At 49.8% G+C, this 26,608-nt stretch overlaps 2 protein-coding genes across 5 annotated transcripts; one reads left to right on the top strand and one right to left on the bottom strand.

Moving 5' to 3' along the window:
• Positions 1-12: 12 nt before the first annotated feature.
• On the top strand, positions 13-6,549 carry CKMT1B (creatine kinase, mitochondrial 1B). 4 transcript variants are annotated; one of them, XM_084903634.1, is made up of 10 exons: positions 13-230; positions 1,082-1,408; positions 2,122-2,320; positions 2,525-2,620; positions 3,012-3,233; positions 3,382-3,467; positions 3,589-3,712; positions 5,417-5,551; positions 5,738-5,863; positions 6,312-6,549. In XM_084903634.1, the coding sequence occupies exons 2-10, from the start codon at positions 1,260-1,262 to the stop codon at positions 6,426-6,428; spliced, it is 1,254 nt and encodes a 417-aa protein (XP_084759760.1). In that variant the 5' UTR covers positions 13-230; positions 1,082-1,259; the 3' UTR covers positions 6,429-6,549. The 4 variants fall into 4 exon arrangements, 3 of the variants coding, with proteins under 3 accessions (XP_084759760.1, XP_084759759.1, XP_084759761.1); XM_084903633.1 differs by having other exon boundaries at positions 124-315; XM_084903635.1 differs by lacking the exon at positions 13-230 and adding an exon at positions 567-739.
• A 188-nt stretch (positions 6,550-6,737) lies between these two features.
• STRC (stereocilin) lies at positions 6,738-24,516 on the bottom strand (the record flags this gene model as incomplete). The annotated part of the gene is made up of 29 exons (XM_084898015.1): positions 6,738-6,910; positions 7,108-7,255; positions 7,352-7,449; positions 7,675-7,823; positions 7,988-8,130; positions 9,077-9,232; positions 10,373-10,542; positions 11,013-11,169; positions 11,384-11,474; positions 11,664-11,860; positions 12,860-12,995; positions 15,070-15,182; positions 15,287-15,410; positions 16,401-16,459; positions 16,673-16,798; positions 17,284-17,349; positions 17,496-17,663; positions 17,845-17,883; positions 18,156-18,338; positions 18,702-18,834; positions 19,109-19,224; positions 19,361-19,547; positions 19,737-19,903; positions 20,084-20,194; positions 20,292-20,354; positions 21,317-22,568; positions 23,261-23,285; positions 23,374-24,159; positions 24,462-24,516. The coding sequence occupies 29 exons, from the start codon at positions 24,514-24,516 to the stop codon at positions 6,822-6,824; spliced, it is 5,307 nt and encodes a 1,768-aa protein (XP_084754141.1). The 3' UTR covers positions 6,738-6,821.
• Between the last annotated feature and the right edge of the window lie 2,092 nt (positions 24,517-26,608).

Raw genomic sequence — 26,608 nt, 5'->3', positions numbered from 1 at the left:
TTTCACCCTGGATTACACAGCATTAGGGAGCCAAGAGAGGAAACACATGTGGCGAACGGAAACCTGTGCCCGCCTGTCCCGTTCCTACACCCAGTCATCTCACCACACCCTGCAGCTCACCTCACACTTCACGCCAGCCCGGGAACTGGGAGCTACAGAGAGGGGAGAGGAGGAAGAGGAAACTGGCAACTCCCTGCCCAGCCCCAGCCTTACCTCCGTGCAACCCGCAGGTAAGGTGAGCAAGTGTGCCGAGACTTCTGAGAGGGAGTCCTGTGAGCAGCCTGGACTAGACTGCTGAGGAGGAGGAGATCAAAGGTGAACCCGGGGATAGGAAGGAGGGTGGTGGAGGGGGAAAATGTGTGTGAGGGTGTGTGTGGGCGGGGGGGGGGGGGGTCCTAAGAAGTGTATGCAGGCCATAGCAGAGCTTCAGATGAGGGGCCAGGGGCGGGGCGGGGGAACCCAGCACAGGTCAGGCAGGAGTTCATGTCTCCCCGATCCTTCTCCAGCTTGTAAGGAGAGTACAGGTATGAAGGGAGGTGCCTGGGTTCTCTTCCTGGTTCTGAAGGGAAGGTGACCTTGAACCGGCAGCGGGTGTCTTTGCCCGCCTCTGCCTCTAACTCTGTGCTGCTTTCCCCGTGTTTTCCTCTGGCACCTGTCTGCACTCCCCGGCCTCCCCGGGGCTGCCTCCCCTGGGAAGACTCTGGAGAAGTTGCTGGGGCAGACTGAACACAGAGAAGAGGTCGGGCACTGTCACCCTTTCACACCCCCACAGTGACGAAGAATCGAGTTTCCAATTAAGCCCGAGAGGCTTGGGGGAAGGGTGTTCGCGCAGATCCCTTGGGTGCTGTTCCTCTACTTGGTGCTGAAATCTGGGCAGCTTTATCCCAGGGGAGGGGGCAACCCCCCCCCCCCCCCCACACACACACACAATCTAACAGGCGGCTGCCGCCTACCTCCGTCTCCGCACACCTAGCGCGGTGGCAGGCGGAGGGCGGGGTCTGGGTGAGCCCCACCCCTGGAGACTGCGGCTGAGTGAGGCCTCCCTCCCTCCTCCCGCTAGCTCATTGCGCCTTTCCTGCAGGCTGGTCGGCACCGGCTCCCACGCCAGGCTTCACCCCGGGCCCCATTTTGGCTCCAGCCCTGCACCCAGCAGTCCCAGCCCGCAGTGCCCCTGGTGGCATCCTCCCTCCCGGATCCCGCCCTGCGCCTGCGCCTGCTCCTGCTGCTGCTCTGACATTCCGTAGCAGGAACCTCAAGCCATGGCCGGTCCCTTCTCCCGTCTGCTGTCCGCCCGCCCGGGGCTCAGGCTCCTGGCTTTGGCTGGAGCTGGGTCTCTCGCTGCTGGATTTCTGCTCCGCCCGGAACCTGTACGAGCCGCCAGTGAACGACGGAGGATGTATCCCCCGAGGTATCAGGGTCTGAGCCCCCCACCCCCGCCCCGGGAAGTGGTGATGATGAGAGCCAAGATGGGGATGGAGAGGAGGGCAGGGGGAACGGAGGAGCGCTATAGCCACGAAGGCTCTGGAGTGGGGTGCTGTACAGTCTGGAGACCTCCCTCTGGGGTCCTGCCGGGAGCCTGCTCCTGCCCTGACATTCGGTAGCAGGATCCTCAAGCCGTGGCCTAGTGCTTAGTGGGTGGGGGGTGGAAGCCAAAACCACAAGGCCAAAGCATTCCTGGGGGCCTGGAGCCTGCCGTCTCTCCCCACAGGACCGGCTCTGGTCCAGTCAGTTCTGGTTGCATCTCTGTCCAAATCCCTAATGGAGAGATCAGGAACTATCCCTTTTGATCTCTTTCATCTCCTTTTCTTGTTGTTCTCCCCCATTTTCCTAAATTTCCTCCTTAGTCTTTCCCCTCCCCCATTCTTAATGTAGTGCTCTAGGGATGCAAGAATGGAGCAGATCTAGGAGAATTGAGCTGGCCAGCCAGGGGAAGCTAGAACTGCTGGGAAAGAACAGACCCTGAAATCCCTAATGAGATTACCAAGGTTTAGCTTCCCTGTAGTCTCCCCTCCTCCCAAGGAGGACAGCCAGACACAGCGAATTGGACAGCTCCTGGCTGCCGGCACTAGGTCTAGCCCACCTGTGCTCTCCCTCCATGGTTACTGGGTGCCCCCTCCCTAGTGCTGAGTACCCAGACCTCCGAAAGCACAACAACTGCATGGCCAGTCACCTGACCCCAGCGGTCTATGCCCGGCTCTGCGACAAGACCACACCCACTGGCTGGACGCTAGATCAGTGTATCCAGACTGGCGTGGACAACCCCGGCCACCCCTTCATCAAGACTGTGGGCATGGTGGCTGGAGATGAGGAGACCTACGAGGTAGGGGGCCCTCAGAGTTTCCCTGGTTGGTCCAACTCATCTTCCCAGTAATCCCGGCTCCTTCCCCATAAAAACCCCTTACTTACCCTTGACACTGATCCATCTGTACTTATGTTTTCTGTCCCAGTGAAATCAACCCACATTGAAAGCCGAGGAGGGGATGCCCCCTCCCTAACCATCTTCTTCCTCCTGACTCCCCTTCAGGTATTTGCTGAGCTGTTTGACCCCGTTATCCAAGAACGACACAATGGATATGACCCCCGGGTAATGAAGCACACCACTGACCTGGATGCCAGTAAGGTGGGTCAGATAGTCCACGTTTGGCTTGCATTGCCTTATGGACAACATTCTGTTTCTTCGATCCTTAATTATCCTTTGACTTGTGGTCATTATACTGCTGAGCTTTTCATTCTTGGTGTGGGGAAAGGATTGTGCTTTAAGCAGCAGACATGAAGAAGAGAGGGTGCTTGAGAATGACCATACTGCAGGGTGGGCAGTCTGGGGGAGGGGTCATAATGCCCGCTTCAGTTGCACTGCTTGCCCAGTGGACGTCTCCTTCCAAGGCAGGCAACAAGGACTCATCTGGTCACCCTAAGACTAGGAAGAGAACGTCAGGCATCTGTTCTTCTCCAAGGCCCTCTGTTCCCACCTATTGTGTTTGTGATCTATATTAATTTCTCTTATTCCACAGATCCGTTCTGGCTACTTTGATGAGAGGTATGTATTGTCCTCGAGAGTCAGAACTGGCCGAAGTATCCGGGGACTCAGTCTGCCTCCAGCTTGCACTCGGGCAGAGCGGCGAGAGGTGGAACGTGTTGTGGTGGACGCACTGAGTGGCCTGAAGGGTGACCTGGCTGGTCGATACTATCGGCTCAGTGAAATGACGGAGGCTGAGCAGCAGCAGCTTATTGATGTGAGGGGCCTGGAGAGAGTGCTCTGTGTGGGGGGACCAGATGGAAAGGAGAGTCAGAGGGCAGGCTGGGCCAGAAGGGATAGATGGGCTTTGAGAGGCCTAGGGGCTACTGAAAGATTTCTTAAGCCAAGTCCCTTTATCTCCCCAGGACCACTTCCTATTTGATAAGCCTGTATCCCCATTGCTGACTGCAGCAGGAATGGCTCGAGACTGGCCAGATGCTCGTGGGATCTGGTAGGAGGCTTATCTTATCTCTTTTGTCACCATGTCCATATAAATGCCTTTTGCCCCTCTACCTCACCCTCATTCTTGCCCTGACTATTGACCTCTGCCCTTCCTTCTCTCCTGCCTTCAGGCATAACAATGAGAAGAGCTTCTTAATCTGGGTGAATGAGGAGGATCATACCCGGGTCATCTCCATGGAGAAGGGTGGCAATATGAAGAAAGTGTTTGAAAGATTCTGCCGAGGCCTCAAAGAGGTTGGACAAGAGTGTATAAGGGAAATAGGTGGGGGGAACATAAGAAAAAACAAAATGCTAGCCCATGTAGATTCACCATATAAGTTATCAACCAACCCAGGACACTTCTGATAGTAAAAGATCACCATCAATTACTCCAGGACAACAGGTATAAAATCAAAGCTGTCCAAGGGAAACCAGGATATATGGTCACCCTAAGCCTAGGAAGACAATGACAAGAATCTAAAAAAATAAACAAAGCCATTATCAGATAATCTGGAAAAAAAATAATAGATGGTGGGTCAGTGCCTGGGGTGTGTGGTGTGGGATGTGCAGATAAGGAAAAGGTTTGAGCCTGGATTGATGTATGGAACAAGAGATTGGTGTGTTCATGATTCTAATGTAACCACTCAGTTCTGAGCTGAGGTAGGCCTCGCCTTTGGATTCTGTCATTCCTGCTAAAGTATCATGTCCAAGTTTTAAACTGAGAGGGAGAGGGAGATGGAGAGAATGTGGAGGATCAACTGGCTTAAGAAGTTCCAGAATATGTGGCTCTACATGAAGGGTTTAACTGAATTCTCAATCCTATGTGGAATGGGTTTCCATATTCAATTCTAGATTAGGAATTCCTATAAATCCAATTCTTATTGTATGTTCTTATATGTTATATGTTCTTACATGTCCTTATAGATTAGGAATTCCTATAAATCCAATTCTTATTGTATGTTCTTATGTATGTTCTTATATGTTATACAGTTCTAGTTTGGACTTATAGAGAGCTCTTCTTTTTATATTCTAGCTGAGAAATTTCTACTTTTTTTTTGTTTGTTTGTGTGTTTTTTTTGTCAAGTAATAGATAACATTCTGATTAGTGGGTAGGGAAGTACTTTTTAAATTACGTACCTCAGTTTCCTCATCTATAAAATTGAGATAATAAGACTTCCTACATTTTAGGTTGTTGTGGGGATTAAATGAGATAATGCATATAAAATACCTAGCCCATAGTAAATGTTCAATAAGGTTTAGCTGCTGTTGTTATTCTAGATGGAAGGGTTTCCCTGTGTTCAGCATGTAAACATCCCCTGATGCGATGATTCTTTCTGAACGATAAACAGGGTCCCTGCTGCTCATGTTAGGTGGTGGTGTTAACGCCCACCACTCTGGCGGATCCCATCTCTTCAACTGTAATGGTTGTCTTCATGACTAGGACATTTAAGTCAAACAAAAACACCCTAACACTACCTGGCACACACACATACCTGTAAGTCTGGCCCTTCTACACTTTTTGTCTTCCACAGCTAACAGAAGGCTCTCTTGCCTCTTCCTGTTGCAAAGCCTACATTTTCTTTTTCTGTCTGAAAGAATCCTCCCAAGTTCTAGGCTCATTAGCAAAACAAAGATAATGTATGCAGAGCTCATTGAATAATCAATTCTTTCTCAGTTCAGTTGAACACCTGTGGACCATCCTTAATGCATCATTCCCTCCAGTTTCTCTTCTTCAACACACAAGGTATTTTTCTGCAATCTCACCATTATGGGCTTATCTTATATGCAAGATAATAACAAACCATTTCTGCAAAGCAAACAACACAAAATCCTGGACAGGGTCATTCTTTCACATGCCAAGTTTCTGGTCCTAGACATATTTCTAGAGTCCTGTGAGTCTAGCTACGGGAGTGTCCACGTATTCCTGACTTTTCACTAACAAAGCCTTTGTGAACACAGGTGGAGCGGCTGATCCAGGAGCGTGGCTGGGAGTTCATGTGGAATGAGCGTTTGGGATACATCTTGACCTGTCCATCTAACCTGGGCACTGGACTACGAGCAGGAGTACACATCAAACTGCCGCTGCTAAGCAAAGTAAAGGAGTTGTGGGATTAGAGAGGGGTGTGAGTGAGGAAGGTGGCTGTGTGTGGATGAGGGAGGGGCACTTTGGAGAGGAATCAGACACATTGGGAAAGAGCTCTGAACAGGTTCAGGGCCCTCTCAGGTAGAACCAATCTTTGTCTCTATTCACCCTGCTCCCAACCCCTATCTTCCTTCCAGGATAACCGCTTCCCAAAGATCCTGGAGAACCTAAGACTCCAAAAGCGTGGTACTGGAGGAGTGGACACAGCTGCCACAGGCAGTACCTTTGACATCTCTAATTTAGACCGTCTGGGCAAGTCAGAGGTGAGATCTTCAGGGATTAGGGTGAGGGGAGGTATAAATCTGTGGGGGTTGGGTTGAGATATAACAGTGAGTGAGTCTCAGGAATTTAACAGAATCTGATTAAGAATCAGGTTGAGCCGAGACCGGATTGGCTCAGCGGTAGAGCGTAGGTCTAAGGACTGAAGGGTCCCAGGTTCAATTCCGGTCAAGGGCATGTACCTTGGTTGTGGGCACATCCCCGGTAGGGGGTGTGCAAGAGGCAGCTGGTCGATGATTCTCTCTCATTGACGTTTCTAGCTCTCTATCTCTCTCCCTTCCTCTCTGTAAAAAATCAATAAAATATATATATTTTTAAAAATCAGGTTGAGTGGGGAGGCAATTGGAAATGAGTTCTCAAAGCAGGTAAATCAGTTCTAAAGAAGGAGACTCAGGTGGTGGGAAGCAGAGATCAAGGGTTCGTGTCCGTTAGGTGGAGCTGGTGCAACTGGTCATCGATGGAGTAAACTATTTGATTGACTGTGAGCGGCGTCTGGAGAGAGGCCAGGATATCCGCATCCCTCCACCTCTAGTCCACAACAAGCATTAACTCCCCATCCTCAGCAGATGACTCGAGATCCCCAGGACTTCCGCCCAGTCTAATGGTGGCCTATCCTACTTGCCTTGGATGCCCCCCACTTCCTGTGTCCCAGTAAAGACACCTTGCTATGCTCCAACTGTCTGTGTTTTTCCTAATGATGGGGTGAGGAGGGAGCAGCCTCCATGAAAGAAAGAGAGGCAATGGGGTTATTTATGATCGAAAGAAACTCCAGACACGGCATGCCAGGAACACTGATTCTCAGCATGATGGAAAGCATTCCCATTTGACCCATGTTCCTTATCTGCTTTCTGAAAGAAATTAGAATATAATTCCATTTTCGCTTTATTCACTATGGCTTAAGGTTTCTTTCCCAACAGTCACTCTTTAACTGCAGAGACAGGTTCATAACAGGTTGCCACGGAAGCAGATGGCTAATGCTAAGATCCAGGAGGGCTGTGACCAGTTCTGGAAGCCGCAGGCTGCGCTTCTACCTACGATGAGACAGAGAATGGAAGGAATGTCACAATTATGCTCCCCAGGAGCTATTGATACTTGTAAACTATCTGTCTGTATACCCCTTCACTCCAGGGATCTTCTTGGGTTGGTTCTAAGTCAGATAGCACCTAACTAGGGGTCAGATTCTGGGTTAGGAAATGGAGAGGGTCAAGCTGTGCAGTTAAGAACTCACCCTGCTGTTCTGGGCTTTCCATCCCCTCATGCTGGGCCCATGCAACTGCACGTCGCTGCTCAGGACTCAGAAAGGCCATTTGCTCAGGAGTCACAGCCACGGCCTGAACACTGGTGAGACTAGATAGCTGGGTGGGGCTGAACACCACCTGGGTTTGGAAGCAGGAATCAGTATATCCAGTGTATCCTGTGTTGGGCTCTGCTTCTCTTGTGGTCACTCCACACTCCAATCCATCAATACTTACAGCAAATTTAGGAGCAGGGATGACAGAAATGGCAAGAGGGGTAAGGCCCTGAATTTGTTCCCGCAGCAGTGCTGAAAGGGCCAGGTCTGGGATCCCAGCTGTTAAAGCAAGTGGGATGGGCATCCAAAAGTTGTCTTAGACTGGCCTCTTCCCTTCTCTTCAAACTTATAGACTTCTTCCAACCATAGACCTTCCCCAACACATCACCAACCTCTTGCCTAAACTCCCAGACTCCCACCTTGAGAATTCCAGAGCAGTCCTCCACCCATGGAATGGAAACCAACATCTGACAACAAACACCAGCAGTGACCCAGCCCCTGTACCTGCTATTGTACCAATTTCAGTGAAGATCTCAGGCCCCCAGTTACTGACTGGGCCAAAACCACCAGGCAGCACAAGGAGTTTGGCCAGAACCTCCAGTTGGTCCTCAGAGCACTGGAAACGCAGGTGGCCCAGGAAGAGAGCTGCTTGGCTGTGGAAGAGTGAGGAGAAGGGAGAAAGATTCAGCTATGATGATCTGAATAGAGATGGCTTCAGGTGAGGTCCCTTCCTCCACTTCTTTGTGATCCTTCCCTCCCGCAGTGAGCCCACCTTTACCTCAGCATCACCACCCACAACCCTCCCTCCACAGGTGACCTAAATTCCCAACTGTTGATATGCTGTAGTTCCTCTGGTCGAAGTCCACAGAGAGTGTAACCCAGTGCAGTCAGGTGAAGGAAATCCAGGTTGCTCATGTGTCGGCCGCTCTGCCGCAGGAAACTGGAGACCACAACTCGGAGCTGGGGTAGGGGTGGAGGACATAGGATGAGAGAATTCATGGAGAATTAATGGATGGGGAAGTGATAAGTGCTACTAGATTATATTCTTTTTTATTTTTTATTTTATTAATCCTCATCGGATTTTTATTTATTTATTTATTTATTATTTTTTAATTTTTATTTTTTTAAATTTCTTTATTGATTAAGGTATCACATATTTGTCTTCAACCCCCATTCCAATCTCCCACCCCCACCCCCACTCATGCCCCCACCCCCCTATTGTCCTTGACACTGGTTAGGCTCATATGCGTGCATATAAGTCCTTTGGTTGATCTCTCCCTTTTATCCCCACCCCTCTTTGAGGTCCAACAGTCTGACCTCCTTATCTCTGGGTCTGTATATTCTTGCATTATTACGACCTGAAGATCCAACAAAATAAACTGAAGAACCGAGTGGATCCAGAGACATGGAAGCATGGAACAGAGTGCAGAATCTTGGAGGGAAGGTGGAGGAGGGTGAGTGGGTGGGAGGTAATCAACCAAAGACCTTGTATGTGTACATGCATAATCCATGGACACAGACAATAGGGTGGTGAAGGTCTGGTGGGGGGGTGATGGGGGCAGGCTGGAGGGGGTCAATGGGGGGGAAAGGGAACATATGTAATAATTCCAACAATAAAGATTTTTTTTAAATAATAAATAAAGAAGACCTGAAGATCCAACAGCCATGAGTAAGGTTGAGGACCCAGAAAAAGAGGGAAAAGAGGCAGCAGGAAATATTATGTGTCCAGGACCTCAGAGTGAATAAATCACAGCGTTTCCAAGGCTACTAGTATGGAGTATTAAGAAAAGATAGAAAGAATGGCCTTTCATAGTCACAGGAAAAAATTCTTGGGCTTTAAATAACCTAGAGGCCTGGCCTGTGGGATGAGTGCTTGGAAGGTAATAGGAAGGAAGGAAGGTGTTACCTGGGCTGAGCTCCAGCCATCTATTTGCCCCAGGGTGCTCAGCACTGCCCAGTCTACCAGGATTAGCTCCTGTAGTTCCCGCTCTCCTAGACCTATTAAGAGCCGACCTAGCTGCAGGATTTGCTCAGGACGAAATCCCCGCGGGGGACCCCACAACTGTGGAGAAAGAGAGGAATAACGTGAGTGGAAAAAGCAGAGGACTAGGAGTCCGAATGCTGGGTCTTAGTCTTGCCTCTGGCCTTAGCTGTGTAAGTCAAGGAAAATCACATGCCTTCTCTGTGTCTTAGTTTCCTCAACTATAAAATGAAAGGGTTGGAATAAAGTTCCTCTGACTAAGCTGTTACTGGAAGATTCTAGAGTCTCAGTAGGAAAATAGCAGACTCCAGCCCATGAGTTCTAAACTGTTATGTGCACCAGACTCACCAGAGATTCTGTTAAGATGCAGATGCCCAGACCCATCCTCAGTGAGTCTAGCATGGGACCCTGGCATCGACATTTCAAGCACCTGCTCCCCAGATGCCTTTAACACACACTGAAGTTTGGTAACCACTGCTCTAGTCCCTCTACCCAATTGCATTAGTTTTCTTTCCTCAATATTCATCCCTTCTGACTTTCTACTTAAGAGCCAAACCCACCTTTTTGGGGGCAGGGGGATGGGGGAGGAAAAACTTTTTTAAAAATTTCAATTACAGTTGACATACAATATTATATTAGTTTCATGTGCACAACATAATGATTAGACATTTATATAGCTTTCAAAGTGATCACCCAAATAAGTCTGGTATCCATCTGCCACCATACACAGTTATTACAATATTATTGACTATATTCCCTATACTGTACTTTATATCCCTGTGACTATTTTTGTAACTGGCAATTTGTACTTCTTAATCCCTTCAACCTTTTTCACTTGTCTTCCTACTCCCCTCCACACACCCATCTGAGGACCATCAACTTGCTCTCTGTATCTATGAGTTTGCTTGGTTTGTTAGTTTATTTATTTTACTTTTTAGATTCCACATATAAGTAAAATCATATGGTATGTGTCTTTCTCTGTTTGACTTGTTTTCTTAGCACAATGCCCTTTAGGTCATCCATGCTGTCACAAATGGCAAGATTTTATTCTTTTTTATGGCCAAGTAATATTCCATTGATATATGTACCAAACCCTTTAATTCTTTGATCTCTAGTCCCCAACCTCTCATCCCAGCATCCATTCACTTCTGTCCTGCACCACACCCAACCAGCTTTCCCACGTTTTTTCATCTCCAACCCCACTGGTCTCCCATCCTTAACCTGTTTTGCCATGCTCATTGCTGCCCGTAGTTCCTCAGGCCCAAGTCCCCGGTCTCCTGCAAAGAGTGCCAGGCAGTCCTCGAAGTCTGAGAGCTCCATCTCTGCAATCTGAGTTGCAGACCAAGCTGCTGGAAATGTCCCCCGTACATCTGCACAATTTGGCACAGGTTCTAAAGGGGGAAGGTAGGGCCTGGGTCAGTGTAGTATTAAAATATGATACTATTTTATAGAAAGCTACCTATAGATGGAATGACCCCTCCAAACTTTGGTCAATGTGAGCACTATGAGTCAAGGGATTACTATAGTGAGAGAAGTATAAGACACACAGGATATCAGAACAAGTGACTGGAGAGAACAATCCCCTCACTGTATAGATGGAAGATTGAGGGTGCTGCCTAAGGATTTCATGGAAGATCTAGATTAGAACCCAGGTCCCTAGCCCCACAGGGGCTCCTTCCTATATCCTAAACATTTTCCCAGCAGAGAGCTCCACCACACTTAGCCAAGCCGAGAGCAGAGACAGCTGTTATCAGGGGTAAGAGAATAGGACAGGAGGTGTCCTAGGCTGACTTCTGATTGCATTGTTGTACACTCTTTCCTGTTCAGCCTGCCAGAAGTGTGAGTATTTGGGGAGTTTCACCTGGGAGAAAGTCTACAGCGGGCCGTACAACTCCAGCTACCAAAGCTGCTTTCTTGGGAGCAAGCTGTGGCCCCACACACAGCTGTCCAGCTCTGCTCCGTTCCCAGCTCTGCTGTTTCTCTAGGAGACGCTCCAGGGACTCTGGGCCCAAGGCGTCCTGTGTGGGAAAGTGGAAGGGAGATGGGGAGACCTGGGAAGGTCAGGGCCAACCGCTGCAGCTCTAATTCCAAAGACCTGTCTCTTTTTAACAGTCTCCCCCAAATCTGGGCTTCACAATCTCTGCCCTCAACCTCCTTGGCCTTTACTTTCCAGAACCAGCTCACCAGTCCCCTTTCTCTGTTCTTACTCCCTCCCTTGTTCCTTCACCTCACCCTAGGGATCAAGGAAATCGCCTCAGTAGACAGAGTGAATACTAGGCGTCCAGCTTGCTCTACTTCATCCTGGCTCCAGAACTCTGGTTTCCTGGAAAGGGGGCAAAGAGGTAAGAAGAAGATCAGGAGCTGGGATGTTGAAGGAACTATGAGGAAAAGGAAAGGGACTAGAAGACATAGTAGGATTGGGGACTCAGGGCTCCAAGGGACCTCACACATATTGATGGGCTACCACTGATGACGATGGTTGAGAGGCTCTGAAGTTCTCAAATGTCCATACCCAAGAAGAGGCTCCTGTGCCAGCAGCCATCCCAGCTCTTCGGCAAATGGCTCTCCCAGGCAGAATCCCTGCAGCTGACTGAGGTGCGCCAGCAGGATCTGTAGGGGGATCCTTCGTGTGCTCTCTGTCCCCAGGAATCCAACCAAGGGGCCCAATGTCTCCAGCACTTCCCTTGAGATTGTTGTCTCCTTTGGAGCCTGAAGAGGGGGCATTAGGCCTTAGGACAATGCACCTCTGACTCAAAGGACCAGACTCTAATCAAGACACCAAGACCGTGACATTTCCTCCCTCCAACTTCTAACTCAAGACTCTATGATGTTCATTTTCTTTTTTTTTTTTCTTTTATTTTCTTTTTTAAAAATATGGAACGCTTCACGAATTTGCGTGTCATCCTTGCGCAGGGGCCATGCTAATCTTCTCTGTATCGTTCCAATTTTAGTATATGTGCTGCCGAAGCTAGCACGATGTTCATTTTCTTAAACAATAAGCTCAGATAAGAGCAGGCAAAAAGACTGGGAGGAGAAATCCAAGGAATTTCTTGGACTCCAAGGGCTGTGGACAAGAAATATGAAACCAAGAGATAGATCTAGGGCAGCGATTTTCAACAGTTTTCAATCTCATGGCACACATAAACTAATTCTAAAATTCTGCGGCACACCAAAAATATATTCTATTTTTTGCCAATCTGACAAAAAATAGGTATAATGTTGATTCATTCACACCAGATGGCTATTGTTATATTGGCTGTTGTCATATTTTTATTTGACAATCTAAGGGAAAAGAGATCTGTGATTCTGACTAAATAATCAGCTATTGTATATTTTAAAAAGTTCGTGAGCACACTGGTTGAAAATCACTGATCTAGAGTCTAGGGTAGGGGTGTCGAACTCAATCAGAGAAGGGGCCAAAATCTAAAATCCAGCCTAAATCGCGGGCCGAATGGTTTACTGAACAGTCATAAACTGACAATGTCATAAACTGACAGCGGAGTGCAGTGATGACAGCGCGGTGTGGGCGACATTGCAAGGCCTGGCGGGCTGGATTTGGCCCGCGGGCCTTGTGTTTGACACATGTGGTCTAGGGCCTTAAAGATGAGAATCATAAGCAGCAAAAGTGTGACTAGAAGATAGAGGGCATTGTCTGAGGGATAAGAATTGCCCCAGCTCAGCTCTGAGTCTGGTAGAGTGGACTCTTACCAAATTTTGTAGTGCCTTCTCTGCCAGAGCTGCCCGGTGGAGTGGGGTCAGTGCCAGCAGTTGCTCTGGAGCAGCTCGTACCCGCTCTACCACCAACATAATGGATTCATTGGACAGTCTGTCCATCAATCGGACCCTATAGCAATTTGATAACATGGGCATTGGAACTGAGACAAATTGAGACGGGACCATAGAATGCCACATTTCCCAGACAAAAGGTAACGTCAGATCAAACTCTGTGGCCCTGACTGATGTTAAATAGCCCCGGGTCCAATTCCCATCATAGTGCTTGAAGGGAGAGAACAGAGGGAATGACATATTTCTAGTCTTCCTGAAAAGAAAAGAAAAGAAAAAAGACAAATAATCCTACCTTGCATAATTGAATCAAAAGCCAAGAATATTAAGTACCACTTACAAAACTTTCCTTATTTTATAAATTTTTTTTAAAATGAAGTTCACAGAGATCAGTTGGTGAGGTCTTATTTCCAATTCTTGTTTTCCAGGGCCACCCTTCTTCTACTTGCCGAAGGTGGTCCCCTCTTCTTTGTATAGCACTATACAATTTACAAAGTTCTCTTAGGTACTATCTCATTTGATTCTTATGACAAAAGCTGGGGGTAAAAGTGGGTTTTTTTGGGGGGCTTTAGGTTTTTTGGTTAATCCTTACCAGAGGATATTTTCTCATTGATCTTTTAGAGAGTGAAAGAGAAAGAAAGATAGAGAGAAACATCAATTCGATTGGTCGCTTCCTGCATGTGCCCCTACCAGGGAAGAGCCTGCAGCCAAGGTACATGCCCTTGACCAGAATCTTTGGTCTGCGGGCTGACACTCATCCACTGGGCCAAACTGGCTAGGATTAAAATAGGTATTTTTCACATTCTCTTTCACAAATTAGGAACTTGGATCTTCTCAGTAATGGTTCAGCATCATTGACCTCATCCAGACCCTAAATTATCTCCAAGAACCAACATATTTAAATAGATTTAGATGGCATTTAATAAGAGAGAGAGAGAGAGAGAGAGAGAGAGAGAGAGAGAGAGAGAGAGAGAGAGAGAGATGATAGATAGACAGATAGAGAAATTTTTGCCCAATCAGAAGTGACATTGTGTATTCTATCTGGGTTTGCCATTTCTGGAACTAAGTAGTACGAGGGCCAAAACTCTGTGAAAAGACCTATAAAAATGAAAGGTGAGATTACCTGCTTTTACCATCATTTCATCCCCAAGAAGAATAATATCAGACTTTTCCTATTCTGGCTTACAGTTCTGATGACATTGGGGTCAGAATCTCTGAGTTGAGAAGAGACCCCATTTCCTTTCTCATTCAGCCCATGAATATTGAATCTACAATACTCATGCCATGGGACCATCCAGACCCAGACTTGAATCACTCCAATAACTCAGAATTTACTATTTCAATTTTCCTTATATTTTGCAAAAATCTGATTTTCATTCATTGTTTCTAGTCATGCCCAATGAGACCATTCAAAAACATATCAATCTGCTTTCTATTTGATAGCCCTGGGGTATTTTTAAAATTTTATTTATTTTTATTTTTTTGTTAATCTTCACCCAAGAACATTTTCCATTGATTTTTAGAGAGGGAGGGATGGGGAGAGAGAGAGAAACATCAATATGACAGAGACACATTGACTGGTTGCCTCTCACTTCCCGGCCAAGGCTGGGGATCAAACCTGCAACCAAGATACATGCCTTTGACTGGAAATCGAACCCCGGAGCTTTTGGTACACAGACCAACACTCTAACCGCGGAGCCCCGCAGGCCAGGGATCCCTGGGGTATTTGAAGGCATCTATCACATTTTTCATAGATTTTCTCTTTATTTACCCCTCTGAACACATTAAGAACACAGAGAGCTCTAAGAGACTAAAATCCTCTGGTGTAGAATTGGACTGCTGCTTCCCTCCTTCCAGATACTCTGCCTCTATTGGTGTGGCCTGGGTTATTCTCAGATAGCTTGGCAGGTCACATCACAGTGTTGCCACCCTGAGTTGTGCAATGCTGGGGCCATGTTCTGGGAACCAGATGATACTCAAGAGCAACTTTGAATAGAATCTCCTGCTCTGGCTGTACTTGATTTCAAGGAACCACCAGACAGAAAACCAACACCTCTAGGGCGTATTCTAAGGGCAGAGCTTCTACTCCAGATTGAGTTTTCTAAGGATCCAGACTCTCCAGTCGTAGCACTTACGGTAAGTCCAGGAGCAGCTTGGTGTCTAGACCACTCAGTTCTGGCCCCAAGGTAGTCAGCTCTGGCTCTGGCATTGCCGTCCTCCGCTGTACCTCCGCCCAGATACAGGCCCTCTGTGGGACAGTGGGGGAAGCAGGGCAGGACAGAACTGAGTGTGGGGGCTGGGTTCTATATTTAGAGTCCCTGCTCCCACTTAATGCTCAAACACCCTTCTCACCAGGCTTCCTCGAACCCCAGTGGGCAGTTGATAGAGCATGTGCACCACTTCAAGGAAGTCTGCCATCGAGTTGATCTGCTGCAGAAACTCACAGGACATGCCCCCCGCCAGGGTTCCCAGAGCCCTGTGGATGTGTGAGTGCATAGATGTTCATTCAGCACATGCACAGCCTGTCTGCTCCTTGATATCAACACTCTCAACACAAGTACAGATATTTGCTTATGGTAATTTAGAGTTTGAGAAATGCCTTCCCATACATAGTCTCATTAGCTCCCCACAACATCACCACTATTCATCAGAGAACAAAGATGTACAGAGGTCAAATGTTCTTAACATCATTCTAGTAGAAATGTGGTCAACTGAGACTAGAGCCATGTCTTCACATTCTGAAGCCACAGTGGTTTTTTTGTTTGTTTTGTTTTGGTTTTTTTTTTACTGCAGTGCAGGTAAGTGATATTTACTTATTCCTGCTTGGCCAGTGGCTGTGAAGTCACTTTGGATTAACTAGGGGTGTCAAACTCAATCAGAGAAGGGGCCAAAATCTAAAATCCAGCCTAAATCGCGGGCCGAATGGTTTACTGAACAGTCATAAACTGACAATGTCATAAACTGACAGCGGAGTGCAGTGATGACAGCGCGGTGCCGGCCACATTGCAAGGCCTGGCGGGCTGGATTTGGCCCTCGGGCCTTGTGTTTGACACATGTGGATTAAACTAATAATAGCAAATATTTACTGGGAACTTACTCTGGACCAGGCACTGTGTTAAGTACCTTAGATACCTTATCTCATTTAATCTTCACAACTACCTGAGAGGTAGGTACCATTTTCATTCCCATCCTATAGAAGGAAAAAACTGACGCTTAGAGAGGATAAGTGACTTTCCCAAAATCAAAAATAGATAACAGGGCAGAGACCTGAACCTGGGTCTTCTAAATCCCTTAGATCTATTTGGGATAGGGGTGGCGCTGTGGGAGAGCAGGGAGTAAGTGCAGGAGGAGCCAGGAGAAAGCCCACAGGTTGGGACCATGCATCATGCATCCCCACTGCATACCACATGGTGACTGGAACATGGTAAGCACTTAAAAATGTGAGTGCTCAACACAAGTCACTCACTGCAGATTCCTGAGGGTCAGGTTGGTGGGCACCTGCATCTTCTTCCAGAGAAACTGGGCCTACAAGAAACAGAAAGAGGAACCGCTTCCCAGCAGGGATATTGCCCAAAGACCTAAGATGCCTTGGACCCAGTCCTGCCTCTGACCCTGTGGGCCCCACCAGTCACATTCTACAGGATTCTAGGGAACAAGAGGCCAGATCAAGGGCTAAAGGAAAAGTAAACAAGGTGGACAGATTGAGAGGGGAGTTGTGGAATAAGTGGGGAGAATTACCTGCTGCTCAGACCAGGGCAGCTCCCGGTAGCGCCTTCGGTTGGCCAGAAGAGCCGCAGTGTCCAGTTGCAGCAGCTTTAGTGGAAGCAGGGGAAGCAGGCAGTCTGGCCAAGTGGTGGGGACGGGCTGCCAGTGGGGATGGGTGTAGCAGTGTAGTGAAAGGTGAGAGGGTCTGGACTCAGCCCTCAGAGAAGAAGGGGAGCCATGGGGGCAGGAAGGGGCAAGTCTAGAATCAGAGCGGAATGGTATGTGCCACTGTAGCAGTGCATACCGGAGAGCCCTCACACGGATGGTGATTGTGGGCAAGTGTGCAGCTATTTAGACACCTGATGAACTAAAGTCCCTTAGCCTCTCTGAGGCTTGGTCTCTTTTTCCAAAGTGGAATAGTAGGCCTGGAAGGTTTCTCAGGTCATTCTGGCTTTGCTATTCTAGAACAGTATGGGTTATACTGTCCTGCATCTGGAACTGGGGAGAGCAGCTAATGTCTTAGTGGATACAGAGCTAACCTGAACTCTGAGGTCCACAGCTTGGGGACTGCGTGAGGCAGCACCAGCCATATGAAATTGCTCTGGGACATGGAGAGGAGCTTAGTCGGGAGATCCCACACATACCTGACCAGGGATACACACAGCGGCACCGGCACCTGTTGTACCCGTACTTTTAACTCCATCTTTCACCTGCAGGAGAAGTAGGTGTGTATGTCACCGGGTGTTTGTAAGGAAGAGGGGAGGTATGGGAGGCCTTCCCTGGCCACGGGAAGATGACCGCCTCCCAACCAGAGCCCACAGCCCCGATTGTCTCAGCTTCCATACTGTTCTCATACCCGGAAGGTCTGCAGCAGCGCTGCGGTCTGGCAGTCTGAGAGGTGTGACAGTTCGGGGGCCAGGCAGGAACAGGCCCCGAGCAGAACTCTCGTGGGGATGGCCTGCAGTGTCTGGGAGCTGAGGCCTGGCAACAGAGGATGCAAGGAGCAGAGCTCCTCCAAGGACAGCTGGGGAGCAAGAGAGACAAGAGGCCTGAAGAAGAGGGGCAGGGCGGTGGAGAAGTCAACAATCACAGTGCAGCCAGGCAGCAGGAATGAGGGGCGCTGAGAGGGAGGAAGAGGCGGATGTGGGATCCAGGGAAAGGAGCACAGAGACCTCTCAAGGCGTTGAAAAGTTGCTGCTACTTACTTCGTGCCCAGGAAGGAGCCGTCCAAGCAGCAGGGCAGCCTAAGGTGGGATGAGACAAGAAACAACAGTTCTCAGGTTCTGGTAGCCAGGTCCCAAGCAAGATCTGCCCTCCAAAACTTCCAGCTTTCTCTCTACTGCCCCCAGGAACCAGCCTGGCTCCTGGCTGTTTCTGAAGAATGGGGACGAGGGAGTCCTCCTTGGAAAGGAGGAATAGGAAGCTTCAGGGAGGCTGACGGTATTCCTGCATGAAATTCTCTTGACTGGCATTCCAGAGGGTAGGAAATGGATGCTGGGGAGAGAGATCGGCCCACCTGGGCAGGTGTGACACTGGTTCCATGCAGGACAGGAAGCATGGCTCTGAGCTGGGGCTCAGACAGCTCCTGCAGGAAGCGGAGGCCCAGCTGAGGGAAGAGAGGGGCCCATACTCGCAACTCCCGGGGGCTCATCACAGCCCCTCCAGATGAGCGCAACACCCCCAGAAGTTCATATGCCACCTGTAACCAAAGAAGGTTTGGGAATAAAGAGAAAAGACAGGTGAACCTTAAACCTCTCTAATACTACATCTGATTGCTCAGGGCCTAGACTAGGGCTTGGGACCAAAGATGGGACAGGAACAGATTGGATTCAGGATGTCAAAGGATATGTTTGGAGTGGCATAGGTCTGTCACTATGGGAAAGGTAGGGTCAAGAGGAGGTGGTAACGGATAAGAATAATATAAGGAACGGAGGTGGCAGAGGTGGGGGGTTGGGGAGGGCTGGCACCACTGTGTTCAAGCTTGGTTGAGATGATTGGGTAAGTCCTCTACAGAGACCCAGGGAAATCCTAGAGACTGGTAGGCCTTTGCCAAGGGGCTCACCCGTCCTTGTGGGCTGAGGGTCCCATTGGCCGCACATTCCAGCAGCCCCTGTTCTACCGGTCCCATCGGATCATTCAAGGGTACTAGGCTCTGCAGCTCCTCAGGGGTCAGGAAACAGGCGAGGGGCCCCAGCCTGAAGAGGACACGAAGCTGGTCTTCATTTGATCACTGAGGCTGGTACTAAGGCAGGGATCAGGTGGGCACATGGAGTAGGCACTCTGTCCACGAAACTAGGAAATGCCATAAAACTAGGGGAGCGCCATAGACAGGCCTCTCCTGGAGCCCTACACTGCCTGGGGCCCCTGCCTGCTCTCTTGCCCCTTCCTATCTAGCACTTTAACCCATCATGACAGCAGTACCTGCTTCTCTCCGTTCTGGCCTTGATCACTGTTCCCACAACCACTCACCTGCGCACCTGCTCCTCTCCGTCCTGGACACTCTGGTTCACCAGGCTGCGCAGCACATGCCGGGCATGTCCTGGTCCAAGGCCTGCTGCTGGCCAGCTGTCCTCCAGGGCCTGAATCTGAGATGGGGAGGGTCAGCTTGTGTTGGGGTCACTATGGGACAGTTGCAGGGAAATGGCTCACTAGGAGACATGCTTCTGACTCCAGGCCCACCTAGTAGACCATGGACTAGTCAAGTAAAGATGATTCTCATACCTGGTGAGGGCTGAGCTGCAGAAAGTTCTCTAGAGGAAGGTGGGGTAGCAGAGGCAACACTGCCCACAGCAGCTCCTGGGGCCAGGCAGGCACTTCCCCGAACAGCTCAGGGGCCAGCAGTCGCCTTGCCAGAGCCTCTTTCTGTTCAGGCCTCATTTCTGGGCTGTAATCCCGGATGGCAGCCAGGCTGGGGAAAGTAGTGAGTCTTAACCCTCAGCCCTGTTTCAAATTGTCCCCTGTTCTCTGAAGTCCACTGCCATGGACAGGAAGGAAACTCCCTAGTTTTAATAGAGAGGAGCTCTAGAAGGAGCTGCTCGAAGCAAGTAGGGTTGGCCAGACCCTGACAGGATCAAAAAGACTGAGATGAGGTCCTTACACACTGTCGTTGGCCAACAGGGATGGTGGGAAACGCATCAGGTCAGAGACAGCCAAGAAGGGGATGAGTGGTGACAGATCGATGAAGAGCTGGGAGGTGAGGCGGGGGTACCGCTGGAGCAGCAAAGCTGTCAGGCGACCAAGGGCCTGCTCCTCAGATGGTGGTACCTGTGGGGGCACAGGAATGGATGCTTGTTCTGAAAATGCTCAGTATCTTTGCTATCTCCTCTCCTAACTCCTCTTTCCATTGGAGCAAGCCCTCTGCACACTCGGCTCCAGCGCTCTTGATTTAAAGATCCCTGCCCCACTCACCCCCTCACCCCCATTCCTCTGCCCCTCTATGCCCACCTGCAGCTGGGACCAGGAACGGTGCATGAGTGTCAGGAAGCCCTGAGCAGCCTCCCTCTCCGCGGAAAGCACCAGGTGCTGGAGACTTTCTGGGGGCATGTGCAGGTATGCCTGGGAGTAGGAAGTCATGGTGAGTATGGCCTCCCTAGGCAGGGACCTCAGGCCACAGCTGTCACTCAGTCCACCCAAGAGCCCCTCCGTCTGTTACCTCCATTAGAATCTGCAGGGCCCACACACTCTTCTCTCTCTGGAGCAGATCCCACAGCACAGGCTGGGTGGGGGAGACAGACAAGATGCCAAGAGAGCTGTCTTCTCTGCCCCTCCTGCAGCTTCCTCAGGCAGTCCAACTCCACTCGCTAGGATGCTTGTTCTTCATCTGAAGCCAGTACGTGTGTCTCCTCAGATATTCAACTCCTTTAGGTCAGGGACATGTCTCTAACATCTCCTATGTCCTCTTCCAAGCCAGGTCTATTGTTGGCTCGATAAATACTTGTAGATCTGAACCAAATTACTAGGAGTCTATCTAATCCCACTTCATGGTCCTCGTGCTTGAGAAAAATGGGCCTTGACATGGAGTAAGAAATCTTTATATACCCTACAGACCCTAGCAAAGTGCCTTATACATGACAGGCACTCACTCAATGAATTATGGCATGCTATGCCCCTTCACTCTACAGAGAAGAAACTGAAGCCCCCAAAAAGCTAAATTAAGTTACTTGCCAAAGACCACACTAATCTGTGGCATAATCGAACTTAGAACCCAAGGCTTCTAATTCATACTTCCCCTGAATTTTTCTTATTTCTGCCTCATCTTCCTATTTTTTGCCAACCTCCAAGCCTCACTCTCTAGGGACAGAACTGAAGCTTTCTAACTTGATCCCTTTCCTTTCTGGAGCAGAGAGAGGGAGTGTTAAAGAATCAGAAAGAAAATGAAATAACAGTTATTCTATGTCTCTATCATGCACTGTGCTAAGCCCACAGCATGCATTATTTCATGTAACCCTTACATCCACCCTAAAAGTGTAGCACCATTATTCTCCCCCATGTCTAGACGAGAAAAATATTGCTCAGAGAGGTTAAATAACTTGTCCAAGGTGATCATAGAACTAAGAGGTGCACACAGGACTGTCTGGCTCCAGAGCTGCATGCTTACTGCTGCCTCTCAGTATCAGAGAACTCCCTGGGAGGCTCTACCCTCTGTTCCAGGGGCTTTGCCCTTGGCAGATCACTCACGCTGAAACAGGCCAGCAGCTCCCTCTTGCTTATTTCAGAGCTCGAGCTGTCAGTGAGGTCGGAGCCTGGTGAATCGGGCTGTTCCTCCTGCTCCAGGTATTCCCCAACTGTCCTCAGCACGCTGCGCCGGCCCTCTGGGCGGAAGGCATCCCAGAAGGAGCAGTTGTCTGGGAGACTGGAGAGCAGCAGGGCCTGACCCAGCATCCCCTGGGCTTCAGTCCCTCCGGCCCCTGGACCCAGTAGGAAAGTCAGCAGGCGCAGAAAATAATGCAGACGTGTAGGGTGGGCAAGGGCCGGCACAGAGGACTGGCAGCGTGGCAGTTGGGAGAGCATGCCAAGCAGGAAGGGACCCGGGGCCAGGCAGAGTGGGGACGGTCCCAGTGGTGGCAGAGAGGGTAGAAGAGGGCCCAACAGCCCATCTAGGAAGCAGGTGTCATTACCCCCACGACTTATTCTGCACTGGCCTGCCAGCCAGGGCCAGTAGGGCACCAGGGCCTCATACATGGTATCATTGAAACATACCATCATCAAGAAATTACCTCCATCTGGGCAGCGTTCCCCACAGGGCCCGACGTGACAGGGTGGGAAAGCAGTTATATCTGGGGTAGGGCCCTGGCATACATGCTGAACCCAAGCTTGGTTACTGGGGGGCACAGCCTGCAGACTGGCCTTCCTACACATCCGCTCGGCCCACAGAGTCTCATTCTCCAAGAAGCAGCCCCAGAAGATCTCTGGGGTGATGGGGACAGGAGGCAGGCCTTCAGGGCAGCTGGTGGGGGGCGGGAGCAGGCCAGCACAGAGCGGCTTTACCAGGCGGCGGTTGGGGCCAGACAGGGCTGAAAAGGAGAGGTTGGTGCAGATGGCTTCCAGGAACTGATCGGGAAACTGGTCATGGCAGGCCTGCAGCCAGCCTTGGGCGCCTGGTGCCCAGGAGAGTGCATACCACACAGCTGTCTGGCAGATGGCGGTGATGCTGGGAGGGGGCTCCGGGGTGGCGGGCCTGGCGAGCTGGCAGAGCAAGTGGACGGAGAAGTTGGAGATGGTGTAGGGTGCTCCTGGGGAGTGGTTCTCGCAGAGGGCTTCCACGGAGATGGCGCGCCGTTGGCGAGTCCTGAGGTGGGCAGAGGGCTGGGAAGCCCTGGGCAGAGGCGCACCTGTTCTCAGGCATTGGAGGAGGGCGGGGGGTGGGGGTGGTGATCCAGACAGAAAGCCCAGCGCCTGGGCGTCCCAGGAGAGGTTGTGCCGGACGCCCCTGGATGGAGAGGGAGGAGCAGGCAGGATCTGGTCAGTTTACATTCCCCCAGCTGAAGAGTCTGGCCGTGGCCAGAGCCCTGCAGGGAGGTTCCCGGGAGTATAGGTGTTACAGGTTAAAATGCTGGGATTCGGGGAAAAGGGAGAGAGGTCTGTCTTGCTAAGACAAAGTCACCTAATAACACGGCCCAGTTGGTGTCCATCTGTCTTTCTGGCCCTTTCTTCCTCCTTTTTTTTTTTTTTTTTTATATGCTTTTGTATAGCTTAAACACAACCCTCAGTTGGCCTCAATCAGGAAGTCTGCCCACCAACTGAACATGTCTAATTGTGCTCTGGCACTGTTGTACTAAAATGGTAAGGGGTGGAGAAATCTGATCTTGTCCTTTATTTCCCACGTCCCATCATCATTAACTGACATTCATTAAGGCCTGTGTGCCAGGAGCCATTCTATGTGGCTTACACTTACAGTGTCAACTCATTTAACCCCTTGCAACAACTCTGCGGTAGCTAGTACTTCCCATATTTCACATTGGGGAAACTGAGGTACAGAATGAGAATGTGACCTAGAGCTGCGAAACCAACAGAGTCACATTCCAAAACCACCAAACCACACTCCTCCCGTCAGTTTCCTCTCTGCTCTGGAAGCTGACCGATTCCAGGCCCAATCCCCACAACTCCACGCCTGTTACTTACCATAGGAACAGCTGCTGAAGGTTGCCTAGGAGGGAAAGAGTAAGAAAGAGGACTACCCCAATCTCTTCCCTTCTTGCCCTGCCATAGCCCACCCCGGCTCCAGCAGCACTCACCTCCCTGGCACTGCCCATTGGCATCAGGCTCTGGCAGCCCCAGAATGGAAAAGACCTCATCCTGCAGGGAGTCAGTGACGCGGAGCAGCCCCTCCTGGAAGGCAGCGTAGAGGGGGACCCCCACGGTGCGCAGCAGACCTCCCCAAAGAGCCTCCTCAGAGCCCAGCTCCCCCACCGGGGTGAGCAAACTCAGCAGACCCTGTATAAAGTGGGGGCCGAGCTCTCTCCCGTCCAGGCCTGTGGCGTTGGTGGGGTCCATACTGGGCTGCACCTGCACCAGGGCCTGCCAGCGTGTGCCCTCCAACAACAGCAGGAGCGAAGGCAGCCAGTCAGCCACCAGGACACAGTCAGCGGGCCCATCGCGGGTGCATGGGGGTCGGGTAGGGGTAGGAGGCCCCCCAGGAACTACAGCTCCCAGAAGCACCTCTGCCAGTCCAGCCAGCACGCCTGCCTGGTGCCCCAGGAAGTCCCGGGGCGTCTGCTCCTGTCCCAGCAGTGCCAGCACATCCCCCAGCAGCCCTAGCATTGGCTCCCAGTCCGGGCTGCCTCTCAGGGTCACTAGGAAATCATGGAGCCGCAGGGCAGGGGGCTGGGGAGGTGGGGGCTCTCCCACCGGTCCCTCCCCCATCCTCCCAGACTCAAAAGAGGAGGAAATGTTGGCCAGGAATGCAGAGAACCGAGAGCGGCTGAGGTTCCTCTGGGGAGCCTGGTCCAGAGTGGAGAACAAGGACTTCAGGAGGGAGAGAGCGTGGTCCTGGGACTTAGGCCCAGTAGGGGCCAGAGTCACTGTAAGGAGAGAAATTGGAGGTCACTAAAGGGTAAGAGCCTAGAACCCAGACTCAGTCCTGGCCTGGACCCCAATCCCAGCCCTGGATCTCAAGATGAGGTGAGGGAGACAGGGGACTGGGTCTTTTTCATCAGCCTACATTAAGTCTTGGACTCCTTTCTTAACTCATTTCCCCCATTCGCTCCAGTCCCTGCCCCTTTTCCTTGCCCCTTTCCTTATCTTTTACCTAACCAGCTAATCTCCGCATTCTTATGTCTTTTTCCAGCAACCATCCCCCAGCACTGCTCACTGTTCCTCTCACCTGCACAGGACAGCAGCAGCAGCAGTAGCAGCAGGGGCCAGGGGCTCAGAGCCATGTTTCCAGGTGAGCACGGGGACTGGAGGTGAATTCCGGTTATTCTCACCTCGTGTGGGATGGCCAGGTAAGGGCAGGCACTGCAGGCAGCCGGAGTCTCCACTGACACTGTAGTGTGGTCTTTCAGGAAACAATATCTGTAACTTGACAGCAGGTTTGTCACCTGAGCCACTGACTAACCTGATCCTTTGGCTTCAGAGAAAGGTGTGCTTCTGTGAGAGAGACGGATGATAGGGGATCCCGGGAGGGGGTGGGGGGACGGGGAGGAGCCCTAGGGGACAGCTTCAGTGAGGAGCCAGGATACAAATAGGAGTAGACAGACACAGAGATGGAGACCTGGAGACCCAAGGTGTAAAAGGGGGGCTCTGCTGAAAAATATAAGAAAATAAAGGGGGCTCAACAAGAGTTAAAAGGCAAGTAAGATCTGAGGGAATCAAGGAAGAAAGGGGGCCTGGGAGAAAGGGACTTGGAAGCCAGGTGTACACAGAGAAAAGGAATGAAGACAAAGTTCTGGTCCAAGGATGGAGCGTTCAGGAAGAGGATGTCTGCTTTTGATTCAGTACCCAGAACCACAAAATGCTAAGAGCTGGCTGGGACTTCAGAAAGCACACAGACCAAACCGCTCATCTTATGGATAAGAAAATAGAGCTGGTCAGTTGTTTGCAATTTGCTCATTAAGCTATCCAGATGTTTGGGACTGCCCTTCGGCTCTCTTACTGTGACCTAAGTAAAAGCCCTATAGAAAAGTCTGGGGGCATAAAGGGAAAAAAATGTCTGAGCTAAGAAAAGAGGTAAACCAGATTAAACCTCAGTGCAAGGGGCTACCCCCCTCCCGACCCTTGTGGAGAGAGAGAGAGAGAGAGAGAGAGAGAGAGAGAGAGAGAGAGAGAGAGAGAGATGGGGGGGGGTTCAGAGATCAGAGATCTCATTCAAAATAATTTGGTCTGGACTGGTGTGTCAGGGTGAGAAGTTTCTTCTGTCCCCCATTTATATATCCTCAAAGGTCTTCACCTGATACCAGCTTTAAACAGTAATTCAACACTGAGGCTCTTCTCAAACCATTATTCTGTCCCTTTCCTTAGAACCCTCCTCTATTCTATTCCCCAAACCCACACCTTCAAATCCATTATTAATGCATCTCTGCTCTAGATGGTTTACTTAGGAGCATAGACTTTTAGAGCTGGGAGGAACCTGAGGAATCCTCTAGTTAAAAATAAAAAATAAAAATAAAAAAAGTCTCATTTTATAAATGAGGAAATTAATGCCCAAAGAAATAGAATGAGTTGGTCCAGGCCACAAAAGGAGTTGAGGGCAGTGCTGGAATTTTCCAAGGTGAGCCAAAAGTTGGGACCAGTGAAATGACCTGCATCACTTTACCAATATTTTCCTTTTCCCACATATAGTCTGAGAAGTATAGAGGACAATCAGAGAATATTGCATGGTTTTCCAACAGCTCTCTAGCTCCTGGTTCCAGCCCATCTTGCAATCCACCTGAATTTCTGCACTTGTTCTGGAAAAAATCTCTTATAATAAATTATCCTTCCCCCCCCCCCCCCCGACCCCCGCACTAGCCAAAAAAACAAAATGGCATAGATTAAATTCTAGACCCAATATTGAATAGCTGTGTAGCTTGGGGAAGTTTCAGATCCTCTCAGTGTCACAGGGAAGTTTCAGACCCTCTCAGCATCATAGTATTCTTTTCCATAAAAAGGAGAAATATGCGTATAGAGTTGTAATAATTAAGTAATGCCTTTAAAGTACTAGCACAGTGACTGGCATTCATTCAACGCATCATGCACCAGGCACTGATACAGAATAAGCATGCACTAGATGTTACTACTATTATTATTAAAGTAGCCCAACATGAATTCTTTTATTTGAAGTTAAAGAGTCTTAATTCATAAAGAAATTGTTTCCAAGTAGTGTCTTGAGTGGAAAAACCTTTAAAACAGGTATGGAACTAGCTGAGTCAAGCAGAGAGAGGAACAATGAGGACTACCTTAACCTAGGATGGAAAATTCTTGGTAGTTCATATGATGATGTAGTAAGTAGTTGGCTAAGCAATCCTGTTGTCTGCCAAGGATTGATACTAT

Source organism: Pipistrellus hanaki (assembly GCF_964339955.1).
Source record: "Pipistrellus hanaki genome assembly, chromosome: 1".
NCBI classification, from domain to species: Eukaryota; Metazoa; Chordata; class Mammalia; order Chiroptera; family Vespertilionidae; genus Pipistrellus; species Pipistrellus hanaki.
This window is presented reverse-complemented; position numbering and strand designations above follow the sequence as displayed.

Excerpts from the sequence above, each read along its gene's own strand:
- CKMT1B (XM_084903634.1), top strand. The coding sequence starts at position 1,260 with ATGGCCGGTCCCTTCTCCCGTCTGCTGTCCGCCCGCCCGGGGCTCAGG. Across the intron at positions 1,409-2,121 it reads CGGAGGATGTATCCCCCGAG|TGCTGAGTACCCAGACCTCC; the intron begins GTATCAGGGTCT and ends CCCCCTCCCTAG. Across the intron at positions 3,468-3,588 it reads CCAGATGCTCGTGGGATCTG|GCATAACAATGAGAAGAGCT; the intron begins GTAGGAGGCTTA and ends TCCTGCCTTCAG.